Source organism: Pseudochaenichthys georgianus, chromosome 16, assembly GCF_902827115.2.
Source record: "Pseudochaenichthys georgianus chromosome 16, fPseGeo1.2, whole genome shotgun sequence".
NCBI lineage: Eukaryota > Metazoa > Chordata > Actinopteri > Perciformes > Channichthyidae > Pseudochaenichthys > Pseudochaenichthys georgianus.
Window position 1 is genome coordinate 39,940,437 of NC_047518.2, and position 15,820 is coordinate 39,956,256.

Sequence of the window (15,820 nt, forward strand, 5' to 3'; positions counted from 1 at the left end):
AATAGTTACTTTCCACCGTTGGTGTTATTAAACCTGGAGATAAAACCTCTACTAATTTGCATGGATGGTGCACTAAAAAGTGGACAAACAAGTCTCTTATGATTGGCTCCATGCATGTTATGCTAAATACGATTATAATTAGATTCGGTTTGATATACTTTATTGATCCCAAATTGGGAAATGGCATGGAGAGAGCAAGAGAGAGACATATCTATTAAGAATACACAATTTAAAAGATAGAGAATTAGTTAGAATACACTATAAAATACCAACCTTCCACTAACAAAGTCGTTTTCAAAATAAAAATAAAATAACCTTTCAAAAAGTACATAACAATAATAACTAATACATTAAATTAAACTATGGAAATACAAAATAAAACAATTAAAATGTAAATGTATGTTTTATTGTCTAAATTATGTGTCCTTTGTTGATGTAGCAAATTAATCTGCTGTGATCATGGCTGTGATGCAAGAAACATTTCAGACTTGGCCTGAAAGTAAAGTCAAATCAAATCCTTGTATGCATGTCCCGAGAAGAGTGACCCTCGTTGAATAGGAGGCACAGAGCGCTGATGGAGGACAGTAGTTCTTTGTCCTGCTGAATTCTTGTCTGCAGTAACTTTACACCATCAGCTGTTCCTCAGGGGCCACGTCACGTCCCGCAGCAGAAGACAGGCGTCCCACAACACACAGATTCCTGCCTGGGTTAGAGTCAAGACCAAGAATGATTGGTTCCTAAACTTATAAAACCAGGGCACAAAGGGGGTCAGTTTTGCCCTCTCATAATAAATAAAACGATTTTTCTTCACATATGTTGTCCTAAATTGTAAATTCCCTGAAATGCGTCAAAATGAATTAAATTAGGGTTAATATAGGCTCTAATTAAATTGAATTTAATGCATTTTCCTAAATTGTATTTCCCTAAAATGGGTTTATTAATAATCAATAAGCTTCTTTTTATACAAATATTTTTCCCAAAGTGTATTTTACAAAAATGGGTACATTTATCACCCTAAAGCAGGGGTGTCAAGCTCAAATACACAGTGGGTCAAAATAAAAAAATGGGTAGGCCTACTATAGTCGAGGGCCGGACTGGTTCAATGTTTATTGCAAAACGTATTGAAATGAACTTATTGCACGTACTAAACCTGGAACTAACAAAGCGTAAATTATTGCCTATAAAAACTACATTAAACATTAAATAATCAGTTGCATTCATTTCTTATGGCTCTATCTGCAGCTTTTCCGGAGTCATTTCTTATGATTACATTTTCCCACAGGCCAACAACAGCTTCAAAAAAACTATTTCCCTCAAAGAAAAAACCAAACATGCCCTGTTGTCTCAAGAAAAAGGAAACATCCATTAAACTCAGTGTGCTCTGTGATGCTAGTTCAAGCCAGTTCATCAATGTTTGGGGTCAGGCTCTGAGCTGAGCTAGTAATTAGAAATTATCCTGCGGGCCGAAATTAAATCCACCAAGGGCCTGATTTGGCCCCCGGGCCTTGAGTTTGACACATGTGCCCTAAAGACTACTTTTCTCTACAAATAAATGTTTGTAACCCACATTTTCCTAAGATTTAATTTGCAGAAATACATTTCCCCTAAAATAACTATTATAAAAAGGAATGTCCTAATATGTTTTGTATTAACTGACACATGTTTCATTATATTTTAACTGGTGCAATGCTTTGTGAAAATGTTGCTATAAAAAAACAAGTTGGGTTCAATACAGCTTTATAGTATGCAGTTCAGTATTCCAACAACAGGGGGAGACATTTAATGTGAAATGTCTGAGTAAAGCAATTTATATTCATTCACCTTTTACACATCAGATAAATCTCAGACATTTCAGTCCCCTGTATATATAAGTGCAGGCCAGTCCATGAGCAGAAGAAATAACATGAGATTTATTTTGGTAGAACAGAGAGAGATTGGCGGGAAGGAAGGAGGAAAAGGAAATAAAAGTACGAGAGTTTCAAACAAACCACATCAATGCACTCACACTCGTCTGTGCATGGTGTAAAAGTGTGTGTCGCTGTGAAAGTACCTCTCTGTGTGTGTGTGGTGCAGCTCTTCTCCGTACGGTGGAGGATGTGGTGACGTTACTAGCAGTCGCATGTCACTGTACCAACTCAGGGAGGAGGCAACCGTGTGTGCAGAGGTGGAAGAAGTACTCTTTACCTTACGTGGAAGTAGCAGCAATACGAAAGTGTCAAAATACTCTGTATGAATACAAATATTAGCACCAGAAACATAATCAGTCAGAAAACGTTATCTATCCTAAGGAACGCTGGGTCGCAGGATGGTTGCTTCCTTTATGAATACAGTTAAATAAAAGAAACAGTAAAATAAGAGATACACATATTTAAAAAACATGGAACGTTAAAGTAAGAATGTGCAATAAAAAAAGTAATAGAATAAAGTAAAATAAAAAATACGACAAGATAAATACAATAAAAGAAAATAAATGTGTTTATATAAATATAAGTTAAAGTATAATATAAAAATAGAGTACCTATATTTAAAGGAATATACAACGTTAAAGTAAAATGTCCATAAAAGATCAATTCAAAAAATATAATGTAAACAAAATAAGTAAAAATTCTCATTAACCAGAAACACCAAGATAGAATCATATATTAATGTATTATATTATACTTAGTGATTTATTAGTGTGTTCATCACTTCTATGTTGCAGTTGCTATATCTCATTGTAATGACTTCATACTGCGGCATAGCTTAACCTTTAATAATATATTACCATTTAGCATTTAGTTTAACATTTTCAAAGATACAAAGGCTTTATCTATCTTATGCAAAAGAGCTGCAGGGTAGTTTGGGCAATGCAATCACAGACTACTCCAACAAAGCTAAGTGCAAAACACTTGCAGTAAATTGGTGCTTCTGAATAATAACCTACATTTGCAAGCTGTACCATAACTGCCTCCAAAATACAGAGAAGTAAAAGTATAAAGGAGCATTACATGGAAGTACATTTTTACTTAAGTAGAGTATGCACATGTACTTGGTTACACAGTGTGGGAGTGTCTATGTGTGTGTGCATTCACATGTAGGCTCATTGCTGTGCTGTGTCTGCATAATGCACAGGTTGTGGTGTAATGTGAGAGCAGAGTGGCGGAGGTGAGCAGGTTTCTGCGAAAGCCGGCGATCAGGAAGCAGAGATGTGGCTCAGGTGAGAGAGCAGTGGTTCCTGTGGTTTCTCTCTCTCTGCTGTGAATGGAGCACCTGGAAGAAACAGACGGGACAGCAATCACAGCGGGCGCGCACGCAAGCACGCGCACACACACACACACACACACACACACACACACACACACACACACAGGGACGTGCACAGACATTTGGAGGGGCTATTGCTCTAAACTAGAAAAAGGCCCCCGAAAAAAACACAAGACCTTTTGAATTTTTTTCTAAATGAAATCTTTTGTTTTGCGGTCCATATCTCATTAAAATATCTAATGTTACTAACTATTAAAGAAAAAATGGGGACAATTCTGTTTTAATGTAGGCTAGTTTGACCATTGTAACTTCTGCGCAGACATACTGATAAAATAGGGCTTCTAAGTAATTTTCTTAAATAAACTCACTAATTAATTAAACCAGTTCAAAACGCATGATTCTTTTCATTCTTTATGAGCACAGTAAGGTATCTAATTATGTATTTATTTAGTATTCCATAACTTAATAACAGAGATGGTCAAACTAAAGTAGAGACATGGCAGAAATCCTACAATGAAGCGGGCAGTGAAGTGTTCTCCGTGAGAGGGCGATCAAGAAAAGAGAGTGGCCCAGTTGAAGGAGTTTACGGAGCAGATGAAAAGACACGGAAAGACAGAAGCACAATAACAAGTATAGCCTATTTAGATTGTTTTGGTGTGAATAACCAACGGTGTCAAGAGGAAGTCCCCTGGTTTGTCCCCTACTCTAACTGCCATGAGAAAACTCAAAATCAATTTAAGCATAGGCCTATTTAAAAACGGGGACATTTCCAGGGACAGATTGATCCGGGGATTTGCCACCAAAGCCAGGTGGGCATTTGGTATGATCACCATAGCCACATGAGGCCGGGGGGCTGTCCTTTGCTTCCAGCTGTCAGATTGTAAACAAAGTCACGTGACTGGGGGCAGATGACAGCGCTGACAAGGTGTGTTTTATCGCAGCGAGATGCTACAATACTAATTGTGGGCTTATCATGTTTATTCAGCCACAACAGAAAAAACATAAACCTCTTGTTCTCTCCAGAGGGGCAGGTCAGCCAAAAATGGCAAAAGGGCCATTGCCCTGGCAACATTAGCCCCCGTACCTGTGCACGTCCCTGCACGGGCACACACACACACACACACACAAATCCAGGTTACAGCAGTGGTTCGACACACGTTGACATTTTGGGAGCACAGCAGCTTCTGTGTCAGTGAATCCTATTTTCAACATTTTTCAGCGATCAGCCCTTAAAATAAAGCTGTATCCCCCTCTTGACCCCTACTCACGTCTTTGATATTGACCATGAAAAAAACGTGCGTTAACACTGTTATGTGGAACACACTTTTACAGTTTAAAGATATTGCCTTCTGCTAATTCAATACTTGTATGTGTCCACTAACTTTTGTGTTATTCTGTTTGCCTTTTATCTGCACTGTACCTTTGCTGTTGTAACGCTGTCATTTACTCTCTGTGGAACAAATGAAGAATGTCTGTCTGTAGTAGGGCTGAAAGCAAAAACTCAACATATTAGCATCCCTTTGTTGATTACGTTCTTAAAGAATTGTTGAAGCTAGTGAAGTTTCTCATAAACGTTTAAGTGAAAGATAAAACTGATGGTCGCAAACATTTGGCTGTCTGTTTCTACACTGTTAGCATACTTTCCCAGTCAGTGTGTTGCACAGCTTGCTCAAAGTTTGCAAATTCATTTTTTGGTATTCTTAGTTGTTCCAGAGGTTTGTAAGAGTGGTGGAACCGTTTCTTTGTGAGTTTTCTGGATATTAATATTAAGTTGTGGTCAGATAGTCCAGTGATGAAATTAAATGTTTTATCCACTTATCAAGATGTCATTTCATCTTTGAAACATAATGGGCCGCAAATAAACTGTACTGTTTTAAGTACTATTGAAAATTAAAGGGCACCTACTATGCAAAATCCACTTCTTCATGTCTCTTCTACATCAACATGTGTCCCCTCTTCTTCATGTCTCTTCTACACCAACATGTGTCCCCTCTTCTTCATGTCTCGTCTACATCAACATGTGTCCCCTCTTCTTCATGTCTCTTCTACATCAACATGTGTCCCCTCTTCTTCATGTCTCTTCTACATCAACATGTGTCCCCTCTTCGTATTTCTTTAAACAATTCATAATCAATTAAATGCAGTAAATGGGGGCTTAGTTTACCAACAGTTAAAAATGCACTAAAACACATGTCTAATTTGCCCAGTCTTATGCTCATTGCTTCCCAAATGCATTTTCACTAAAACTTGAATATTTCAAACATTTCTGCATAAACACTCACGCTGGTGGAAGCGTGCTTTTCCTTCGTGCAATTACTGTGTTTTAAACATTAAGCTCTTCATGAAAATATGTTTGAGAAGTCGTGAGTAAACGATTAGATAAGTGAGGCGTGCATTAAACTGCACGGGTTGTGTGAACGTTTTTTAATTAATGTTTTGATTTAGTCATTTTTCCTTTATAAATGAAAGGTCAAACCGGATTAGTGAATCCTGTGCTTTCCCACAGGAGTACTTTTCCCAGTATAGTTCCGATATAGTTCAGAGAATGTGCGTCCACACCAAAAAAATCCAGAACTAGATTCATGAGAACCTTTCCACCCCCCTTTCAGTCCGGGTACTTTCGTGGGAGAAAAAGGTTCCCATTTCTGATTGGCTGGGCGGATTGCAAACCACGCCCCGTAACACTCCCAAAAAGTTTTGTGAAGCCGCCATTTTATTATCCTTGCATTAGCATTATTAGCTAACTCCCCAACTCCGGGGACTTCTGGCCGGGGACATCGGGTGGCAGTATACGCCGTGAAGTGGTTTGCGCCTGCCAGTAAACCCAAAGCAGAAGAAGACGAAATGACGTCAGCAGCTTTTGACTAATCCTCCCCCAGGGACTTATTCCGGTGTGAACGCGATCTGTACTTAGTTCATCAGAACTAAAGAGTTCTCATGAACTAAGTACGGCAAAGTACTTAGTGTGAAAGCGTCTATTGGTTTACAAATGGTTATTATTTTTGGGGTGAAAGAAATATTAATTTCCTGCGCACCTGAGGTCTCTGTGTATGAATGCTGGCGGTTCTCTCCAGCACTGATTGGTCTCCGGCTCAAGCAGACAGTTGTCGACGTGGACAGGATGAGACAGGTCCAGCCTGCCCTCCTGATCACCTGAGGACACAAAACATTACAAATAAATTATTTGTCTCCTGAAAAACGCATTTAAGTTAACCGGATGAACATTTCTGGAAAACCCTGTAATTGTCTTAAGGCCAGCCCGATTACATTTCCTCCAGAAAGTAACAATGCTCAAGAAAGATGTTATTGGTAATGTTGGTGTTGTTATGGGTAATGTTGGTGCGATAGAGAAAACATCAGACAAAACTATTTTACACCCGGAAAACGCATTTAAGTTCACCGTATAAACAATTCTGTGAAACCCTGTAGTTGTGTTTGTGCCAAATGGATAACCCCATCACATTTCCATCAGCTAGTAATGATGAGGGAGATATCATACATGTAGATAATGTTGGTGTTACCTGCGATAGCGCTGCGGCAGACCAGGTGTGTGAAGGAGGTGTAGAGGATGGAGGGGCTCCTGAAGTACGAGTGCAGCAGGACCTTCACTCTCTCTCCCAGCTCGTAAAACAGCCGGGCGTCTGTTTGGTTCACCATATCATCCTGAGCCAACTGGGAGACAAGAGGATGTTGAACAAATTGCAGCTTTATGAATGATGTTCAAGCATGAGATCCCAAGTGCACACTAATATATGATGATTCTTAGTTATTTCATTTATTCACATTTAGTTAGTTCATTTTGAGTAGAGGTTATTCAGGTTTGCTCTAAAACACGTCATGTTTTTGAAGGTTTGGTCAATTCTTCTAGTTTATTTAAAGGGGACCTATCTTGCAAAATGCACTTGTTGATGTCTTTTATACATCACCGGTGTGTCAGGGAACTCACGCAGCGTCAGAAAATAAAACCCTCTCTCTTTTCCTCCGTACCCAAATCTCTAAAAACGGGAGCTGGTCCAGATATGCGTCCGATATGACGTAATATCGGAAATGTGGACCCACGGCACTATCAGAAACGTTGCTATAGATGAGAGTAACACCTACGTCACTTCCGGGCAAAAATTACGGCCCCGCCCACTTTTGGGGGAAAACAACGCTGCCATTCTATTGGCGGTCAATACAAATTCTGAAGTTTTTGCCAATCCGATCAGAAATTTTTGAAAACCGTTATATGCTCGATATATGGTTACATTAAAAGCAGTAGGCGAGGCGGTCATTTTAACCAGCTGTTACGCTCATGAGCGAGGCGGAAAATAATAGTTGTATCATGCCAAAAAGCGGCTGTGTCGTTTATTGCACCTCAAACATTAAAACAAATCCAGAGTTCAGTGTTTCTGGACTTCCTCTAAGAAGAAAGGACAGTAACAGAAGAGCTCTGTGGCTTCAGGCTCGATCGCCGTTCAAACATGTTGTTTCCCCCAAAAGTGGGCGGGGCCGTAAAGTGACGTATGTTACTCTCATCTATGGACATCGATCGCCAACTGCTATATTTAACCATATCGAGCCCGATCGTCGATTTCTAATGGCTTAATGTAATTGTTTGCCTGACTGTCCATCGTAATCGGGCTCTCTGAAGATCCACAAATCCACGGTTTTCTAACATTTCTGATCGGATTGGCAAAAGCTTCAGAATTTGTATTGACCGCCGTTCAAAATGACAGCTTTGTTTCACCTCAAAAGTGGGCGGAGCCGTACTTTTTGCCCAGAAGTGACGCATTTGTCAATTATTTGTCGGTGACTTTGTAGGATGTGCTGTACGGTAATGTTTAGTTTACATAATGAATTGTCTGTCGTTTCCCTGGTCCTTATTCTAAAGGAAGTAAAAAGCACTTTTAAGAAAACAACAACAAGTCATATTTCATCTCTCATTGCTTGCTGTTCTCCCACCTTCACAGCCCTGAGGACGGTCAGACCCTCGAACGTCTCGTGAGGCGTGTGCGGAGATCGTCGCCCCCGGTAACCATCTCCGGCAGATGTTGCAGCCTATCAGAGACGAGAGGAAACGACAGATGAGTGTTCCTGTTTCGTTACTAGTACCTGTACGACGTAATGACAATAAAGTTGACTAAAAGAAAACTAATCTAAAAACAACATGGACTTACTGTTGCTAGCTGCAGTATCTTTTCACACTCCTTCTCAGTCATGACGTCATCCAGAACTACGCGATTCGTCCCGTTTAAAACCGTGTCGTCCATGGCGATGGTCACGCCCATCTGAGGAACCGGACCCCCTGGAGAGAAGACCAGTAAGAAAGGATGAGAGAGGAAACTTTAACTGTTTAACTCGACTAAAACAAGAACTGATTGTCTCACCTGCATAAAATCCACTGTCATCCACTTCCTCCTTCTTCTCTCCCTCTACCATTCTCACATTTATGTTCTCTTTTACAGCTCTGAAAGTAAAAACAATACTAAGTTGACGTGACATGCACTTCTTCAAAAAGCTCTTGTAACTGAATGGAGATCCTTCCTTCCCATCTTACCTCCAGTTATCCCTCAGTGATTCAGGCACTACATCTTCCGGAGTCCAAAGGTCCTGAACGCAGAGCAATCATTAAAATGTGGATATTATTTTGTGGAGCAGGAAAGTGTTCATTTGCTTCGGTACTTACTGGATCTGTGAAACTGAAGTCAAGGTTCTCCATGCCGAAATACAGAAGCTTCTTCTCATCTAAAGCACGATTAATGTATCCGACAATCTCCTGTGAAAACAGAAATGGAGTCAGAATGAAGAAAAGTAAAATAATGAAATATATATTTGAAGTCTGCATGTCTTTAATGACTGAACAGGGTTTCTCACTTCTTTTTGTCAAGTAAAAACGTAAAATGAACGATGATTATTAGAACAAAAGTGGTGGATTTAATGTAATGGTCTGATATACCTGAGCAGGCTGAGTGCCCCGTGACTCTGTGTCTCCTCCTAGTGTCTCAGAGTAGAGCTGCAGGTTGTCTAAGGAGTCATGGTCGGAGGGGTAGAAGAGGAGCAGAGAACGCAGCGTCTGCACGGCTCCACCAACATCACCAGCTGTAGGGAAGCAGACATGCAAAATAAGAAGGAGTGGCACTCGAAAAATGATTGTGGTATAATGCAAACTTCACTGTATATTGTTTGTTTTAAATATAAATCAAAACCGCATCCATTCGTGCAAAATCCTTGTTGCTATGTATATTTCTGTGTATTTACTTTGATTCAAATGGCATACTTTGCCAATAATGCTTCGTTTTATGTTAATTACGGTACATGACATTTCATTTAGCTGAAGCTTTTCTTTGGAAGCAAACTCACAAGAAGTGCATTTAACCATGATGAAGAAATGTTTCTAAAAGCAAGAATTCTGCAGGTACATACATTAGTTTTCAATAAGCCATTGTAAGTGCTACTGCATTGGCTTCAGTGCTCCACACAGAAGACAGATGTTTATGTTATATTTCGGCTAAGGTGCAGTGGAAACAGATTGGTTTTCAGTCCGTGACATTAGATAAGTAGACTTTCTGCTTTCCTGAAATCTATAGGGAGCTCCTTCAAACATTTTGGAGCCGGCTTAGCAAACAGGTGTGTTTTTGTTGAGCGGTATCTGGGTCCAACTCGCAGTGAGGGAGTAACAAATTCTAAACACAATTCCGAATAAAGTAAACATACAGCATTAGAACATTTAATGATATTCAGCTTGACCTCCAGACCCTGACCTTTAAACTGTGCGATGTGCCGATGCTCCAGCTGTGTGGGCAGGAAGTCCTCCTGAGAAGAAATCCTCCCGGGTCTCGTGGCGACCTGAGTCACACAGGACTGCCGGCACGAGAGCAGGGAGAGGGAAAGATCTAGAAGGAAAGAAACAAAATGACAGCGATTAATTCCTTTCTCTTAAAGGTCCCCTATTATACTGTTTCTCATCAATATATCACAGGTCTCAGATATATACAGAACATGTCTCTGATTGGCTGAAACACCAAACAGATCATTGCAGCATTACCCATAATCCCCTGTTTCAGCCCTGTTTCCAAAGTGCTGATTCTCTGTCTGCGACTTTAGACTTTAGGAGCCCCTCCCGACGCCCCTCTGAGAGAGATTTCGTTAAAAAGAACACAATGGTGCTCTAGGACAGTGTTTCTCAAACTTTTTCATACCAAGGACCACTTAACCAATAAAAAAACACTCGCGGACCACCAACTCCACAAATATCCAAAATCACATCGTTTTTCTAGAACAGATTACAAATCGCTTGACAATGGGACACACAAGTGGCAACATGTGTGACGAAGGTGTTTATCTGGGCTATATCATGCAATTTAAAGTGAAACTTAAGCTCGCTCCATTGCGGAGATATTCCCGCGAGAGTGCGGAAAAACTCAAATTAATTAATTTATGTAAATGTGAAATGTTACAAATATACTCACGGACCACTAGGGGGCGCTCACGGACCACCAGTGGTCCGCGGACCACACTTTGAGAAGCACTGCTCTAGGAGGAGATTCAGGTGATAAGGTGGGCGGGGTTACCTTGGTTGCTGATTGGCTAATGGTTACACAAGCCAACACATCGTTATGACATCATAAAGTGGCCAAAATCTGATCAGCTCATTTTCAGACAGGTTTTTATAGAAATGGATCAAAAAGAGAGAAAATCTTTGTTCCTGAAACTTTCAGAGTCTCTTTCCACAGAGGGGACACAAAGTGGATTTTGCATAATAGGTGACCTTTAACCTGTTAAGCCCCAAGGACCCCCTCGGCGGGTTCACGACACTGTGTCTCAGTGGATCTTAATATTTAAGAACCTATTAATGTGTTATACCAGATTAACGGGAATAATCTCAGCTAACTGACGATACAAACCATTTTTACCAAAACAAAACACAAGTCTCATAAGAAGCATCTAAATGACCCCTGAGCGAAAAATGCTAACCTATTACTGCACCGATAATCACTCCTAGCTCCCTTATACTTATCCTACACATCGTTTATGATCGCAAGGAGACACAGAATCTAACGGTGCCCACCTCAACACTGAAAGATACAAACTTGCGACGTTATCAACCAAAACGTACATCAAAACAAGTGGCGCTAGGTAGCCCACAACGCTAACATGGCTTACCTTCGTGTTTGTCTGGTCTAAACTGGTCTTCAATGGCATTAAAACGATAAAAACGATGGTGTAGTTAATCCATAGGTTAATCCAATATGGCTGTGTCCCCTTTGAAATGTTCTGATAATACATAAGCAATAATAAAACAGCTTTTCCGTTGCTTTATATCAGAGCAGCGATATTTCTCCCCTCTGCTGCAAGCTAGCATGCGCAGAGACTACACCTTTTTTTTTCTCACACGAGTGTGTGCGGGACGATTTCCCTTGGATTCTATTGGCTCTAACGGTCAGAAAGAGATGTCACATGTCAACATAGAACAAGGGGGGCCAGAGATAAGGAACATCCACCCAAAAGGCCCCAGAAGAGGCTAAATCTGTCTAAAAAGGTCAAATATCACTTGTTTTGCATCAATCTTGATACAGGGTACTTATTATATGTTGTACTTTGGATTCCTAAAGCGTTTAGTCTACTAACCCATCATCCAAGGTTAGTTTTCACTATAAGTACAAATATTTTTGGACGGACACTATAATTTACAGTTTTTTACCATGTTCAATCTGAATTTTTTTAAAATAAAAAACATCTATATTGATTCTGACTTTTCTACATCCAACTCACAGGTTTATCATTACTTTGAGAAAAAAGATTATTAATGTAACCCTTTTAGAAGGGAAGATATTGTCATTTGTTCTGGGAATGTCATTTTCGAGCCTGAGACCTGAAAAACAGGCTCGGGGTTTAACAGGCAGAAAAGTAAAACCTAAATCTAGGTGTCTTTTGTTGTTGTTGTTTACCTGCAGCCTGCTCATAAACGCTCTTACTACCGTCCTCCCCCCTGTCCTCTGGCAGCCGTTGGGAGGCCATCTCACACTGCAGCCGGCACTCGTCTGTCTGCCGCAGCGTTTCATTCACACACTCTTTCCATTTCTCTGCAGCTTTCAGCCAGTCAGAGGAGGCCTCGTACTGAACTGCAGAATCATACAGGACCTGGGTTTAATGAAATAATAGTAAAAACTTAGACATGATCTGTTCAGAGTGGAAACATTGGGAGGCATGCTATAACATGGATAATTGAAGCCCATTTCAAACAAGCCTTATCCTGTTATAACAAGTGTGTCCAAACAGACAAATAAGTTGATCAGGCAGAATAAATACATCCAGGGTTAGATGAGATGGTTATATAAGAGAGAGTGAAGGTGAGAGAGAGGAATTCAGGCCCTCAGGCCAGGGCTGTCTTTCCACATTGAAAATATTTCTCAAGAATAGTGAAGACTGTACTATCTCTCCAATTGATGTTGATAGATTGGCCCTGTTTAACATATATATAATTCTATGATGGACCCCTTGCCTAAAGTTTTGGCAGGTGAATTTTTTGTTTTTGTTGTTATGCTAATACTTGTTTTGGACCAAAGAGGCTGAAGTGGCGACTATGACATGATATGATATGATATGATTTACTGTACGTCCACACAGCAGCTTTAGATGAATCTTCCACCGCTTCTCTGCCCATTGACTTTGAATGGGGATGATGTCACTTTGCCTCGCTTTTCGCCGAACTGCATTGTGGGGGAGCGAAGCGAAGATTTCCAGGATTTTCAGGATTCAAAAGTTGAGCAATGTTCAACTTTTGAAGCTGAGCTGGAAGCGTCAGCCAATCAAATCCCGTTTATGCAAATCTGACAGTAGAAGCGCTAGCCAATCAAACCGCGTGTAAGCAGGCAGAACCAGACCGCAGTTCATTTCCTCATATTCCAAACGAGAAATTACGGTAGCAAATCACCTGGTTCTTTACGACCAGAACTATTAACGGGATACAAACCGGAGGAACCAGGCATGGAGGGAGGTGGCAGAGACAGTGGGTGAAACTGGTAGGTTTTCGCCTGTTTGGGGAGTTTATATATATATATATATATATTGCTCGCATAAAATCCCCGGGGTTTTTTGCTTTGTATGTCGGGGGCAGGAGATTCATGTGATTGGTTGTTGGTCGCAAAAAATCCCCAAGCTTTCAGACACGCCCAGCTCCAAGATTTTCAAGTTTTTGGAAAAGCTGCTGTGTGGAAGTACCGTTACTGTCATTTCTTTACACACAATTGCTTTTAGTCCTATTGAGAACATTGGTTAGTGGTGATATACAGCCTCTTGTGGTCAACATGTGTATTGCAACAACACCCAACAAAAATGATTGTGAAAAAATCTAATAATACAGATGGAAAAAATTGTTTCTTATAAAAGATATGCCTGCAAACTTTTGTCAACCTTAAGTCAAAAACAAAGGAGATCAAACATATTTAGATCAGGCTTAGAAAATGGATCTTCAGATTTTTACCTGAATTCTGAGCTCTACTTTACCCATATTTAGTTTTGTAAATGAACAGGAAAAACAGTGTAGTGCATGGACATGAAATTAGATTACGTGTATGGAAATATAACCGTTGCAGTTGTACAAAAACATACTGAAACTCTTTATTCTTCTCTCCTTTAAAAAATGTTATCCTCCATCCTTCCTCACCCAATGATTCTCATTCTCCAGCTCTCTGTCCTGGAAGGCCTCCTCCATCACTCCCTTCATCCGTCTGTACTTCTCTATGTTGTTCCTCATCTCCAAGTGACTGGGGTTTGCCACAAAATAGGTATGAGCTGCAGACGCCGCCTTCTGCAACTTTTCCAACTTCAAAGCAGAAAGAGAGTCAATTACGTTAGACAATCCCAGCTAAGACTTTGAGCTGTATCATGAGAAATGAACAAGTATTAGTACGTCATAGATCTCTACCTTGTAGTAAGTGACCTGCAGGAAGTTGTAGGGGTTACGAGATCCAAATTCATAATCTATGTCGGTAGAAACAGGAAGTTGTGCTGCAGGTGAGACCGAGCGTCCGACACAGAACCGCAGACATTCAGCTCTCTGCTGAACCCAGTCCAAGGTCCACAGATCATGCAGACTCCCCTTCTCAGAGTCTGACAACACAGAAAACATTAGTTATTTCTTAAAGTGAAATATGCTGTACCATGCAACATTTTCCATCCATTATACCAAAGATAGTCATTTCTAAATGATAGAAATAGTGTATGCATCGTCAACAATTTGAGTTTATACATGTATGCACTTTAAACCTAACTAAATAAAAGAGGTTGAAGTGAAAAGAACGATTTTCTGGTAAAAATGCAAATCTTTTATCTCGTAATTATTAAATTCCAGAATGAAGACATATTTTAAGAAGTGACACAGATTTCCTCTCCTTACAAACAGAGAAATGTATATATTTTTATATGTACAGTATATATTGTTCTTATTCCTGCAACTTACTTATATATGTATGTCTATTGCAATGTGTTACTGCAATACTTTATTTATTTAGTGTCTTTTATGTCTAAAGTATATGGATTGTTGCATTGTTGGAGGAGTCTGGGACTCTCAGAGTTATCACAATCCTTATTCTTTATTTATTACGGGGTGAAATTGGGTTGCACCATTTTTATATACAATTAAATCCAAAATATTTATATACATGTAAACATAGGAAGTTAAAGTAGAAATAAAACTGTGTGATTAAAGGATATAGTAGAATTAAATATGTATGCAAACATAAGAAGTTATTGTAAAAATGTGCAATTACAATATATATTTTTTCAAACAAAAAAAGAATATGCATATACAATTTTGTGAAAATGTGCACGTATTTAACACTAATTAATATGCACAATTGTGTATATTCGGCAGCAAAAAATATCAATTGCCACAAAAAACTTTGCAGCTGTTACGCATTTGACAATAACTTTGAATCTAGAATTATTTGAGCATATAAATTGTACCTTACCCAGTCTGTTGAACGCTTCTCTCCCTGCCTCCACACACTCCTCATGACACTGCCTGCGTACCCGGGAAAGGGACTCCTTGGTCAGGATGGCTTTCTCCAGAAGCTCCGCTGCCTTCACCCACTCCTCACCGAAATACGACCGTACCCCGGTGTAATACAAGAAGTCGTACGGCTGCGGCAGGGACAACACATTAGCGCTGCCTCTACCCGGGGTCGCTGAGGTGAAACTAAGTAATGTTATTAAAACAAAATGAAACGCCACGTATACAGTGAGATGATCAGCCTGCAGAAGCGCCATGGTTCCAAGAAACCCCGAGAAGGAGAAGAGGAGGGACTATGGAAAAACTGGGGAGAAAGTTTCCTCCTGTTTGTGGAGCTTTCAGTATAATTTCACATGATGTATCTACTACTATACAAAGTTAACGTCTCCTGCTGTTCAATTATTGTGTTGAATTCAAACTAAATGTAACGTTTTTACTTGTTTTGAGGTCATTGTAACGCCCAACGATGTCTTTAAGGGGTTTTACGTTAACTTTCAGGCACGTTAAGTTGCAGTTAGTCTTTGTGGCCGCGAGAGGAAGCAGTTGGTTGACATCAACGGACTTTACCGTAAATACACAAAT

At 39.9% G+C, this 15,820-nt stretch overlaps 1 protein-coding gene across 1 annotated transcript; it reads right to left on the reverse strand.

Annotated features, from left to right (window-relative positions):
* Positions 1-3,032: 3,032 nt before the first annotated feature.
* p3h3 (prolyl 3-hydroxylase 3) lies at positions 3,033-15,719 on the reverse strand. The gene is made up of 14 exons (XM_034102252.2): positions 15,198-15,719; positions 14,153-14,337; positions 13,892-14,050; positions 12,174-12,366; positions 9,987-10,118; positions 9,182-9,324; positions 8,912-9,001; positions 8,783-8,835; positions 8,613-8,692; positions 8,403-8,530; positions 8,188-8,283; positions 6,765-6,915; positions 6,279-6,396; positions 3,033-3,249 (listed from the first exon to the last, which is right to left on the reverse strand). Exons 1-14 carry the CDS (start codon positions 15,493-15,495, stop codon positions 3,033-3,035), a joined length of 2,043 nt encoding a protein of 680 aa, XP_033958143.2. The 5' UTR covers positions 15,496-15,719.
* Between the last annotated feature and the right edge of the window lie 101 nt (positions 15,720-15,820).

Coding starts and splice junctions, on each gene's coding strand:
- p3h3 (XM_034102252.2), bottom strand. CDS start 15,495: ATGGCGCTTCTGCAGGCTGATCATCTCACTGTATACGTGGCGTTTCAT. Junction 10,119..12,173: donor CGTTTATGAGCAGGCTGCAG/GTAAACAACAAC, acceptor CTTTCCTTCTAG/ATCTTTCCCTCTCCCTGCTC. Junction 8,284..8,402: donor AGATACTGCAGCTAGCAACA/GTAAGTCCATGT, acceptor CGTCTCTGATAG/GCTGCAACATCTGCCGGAGA.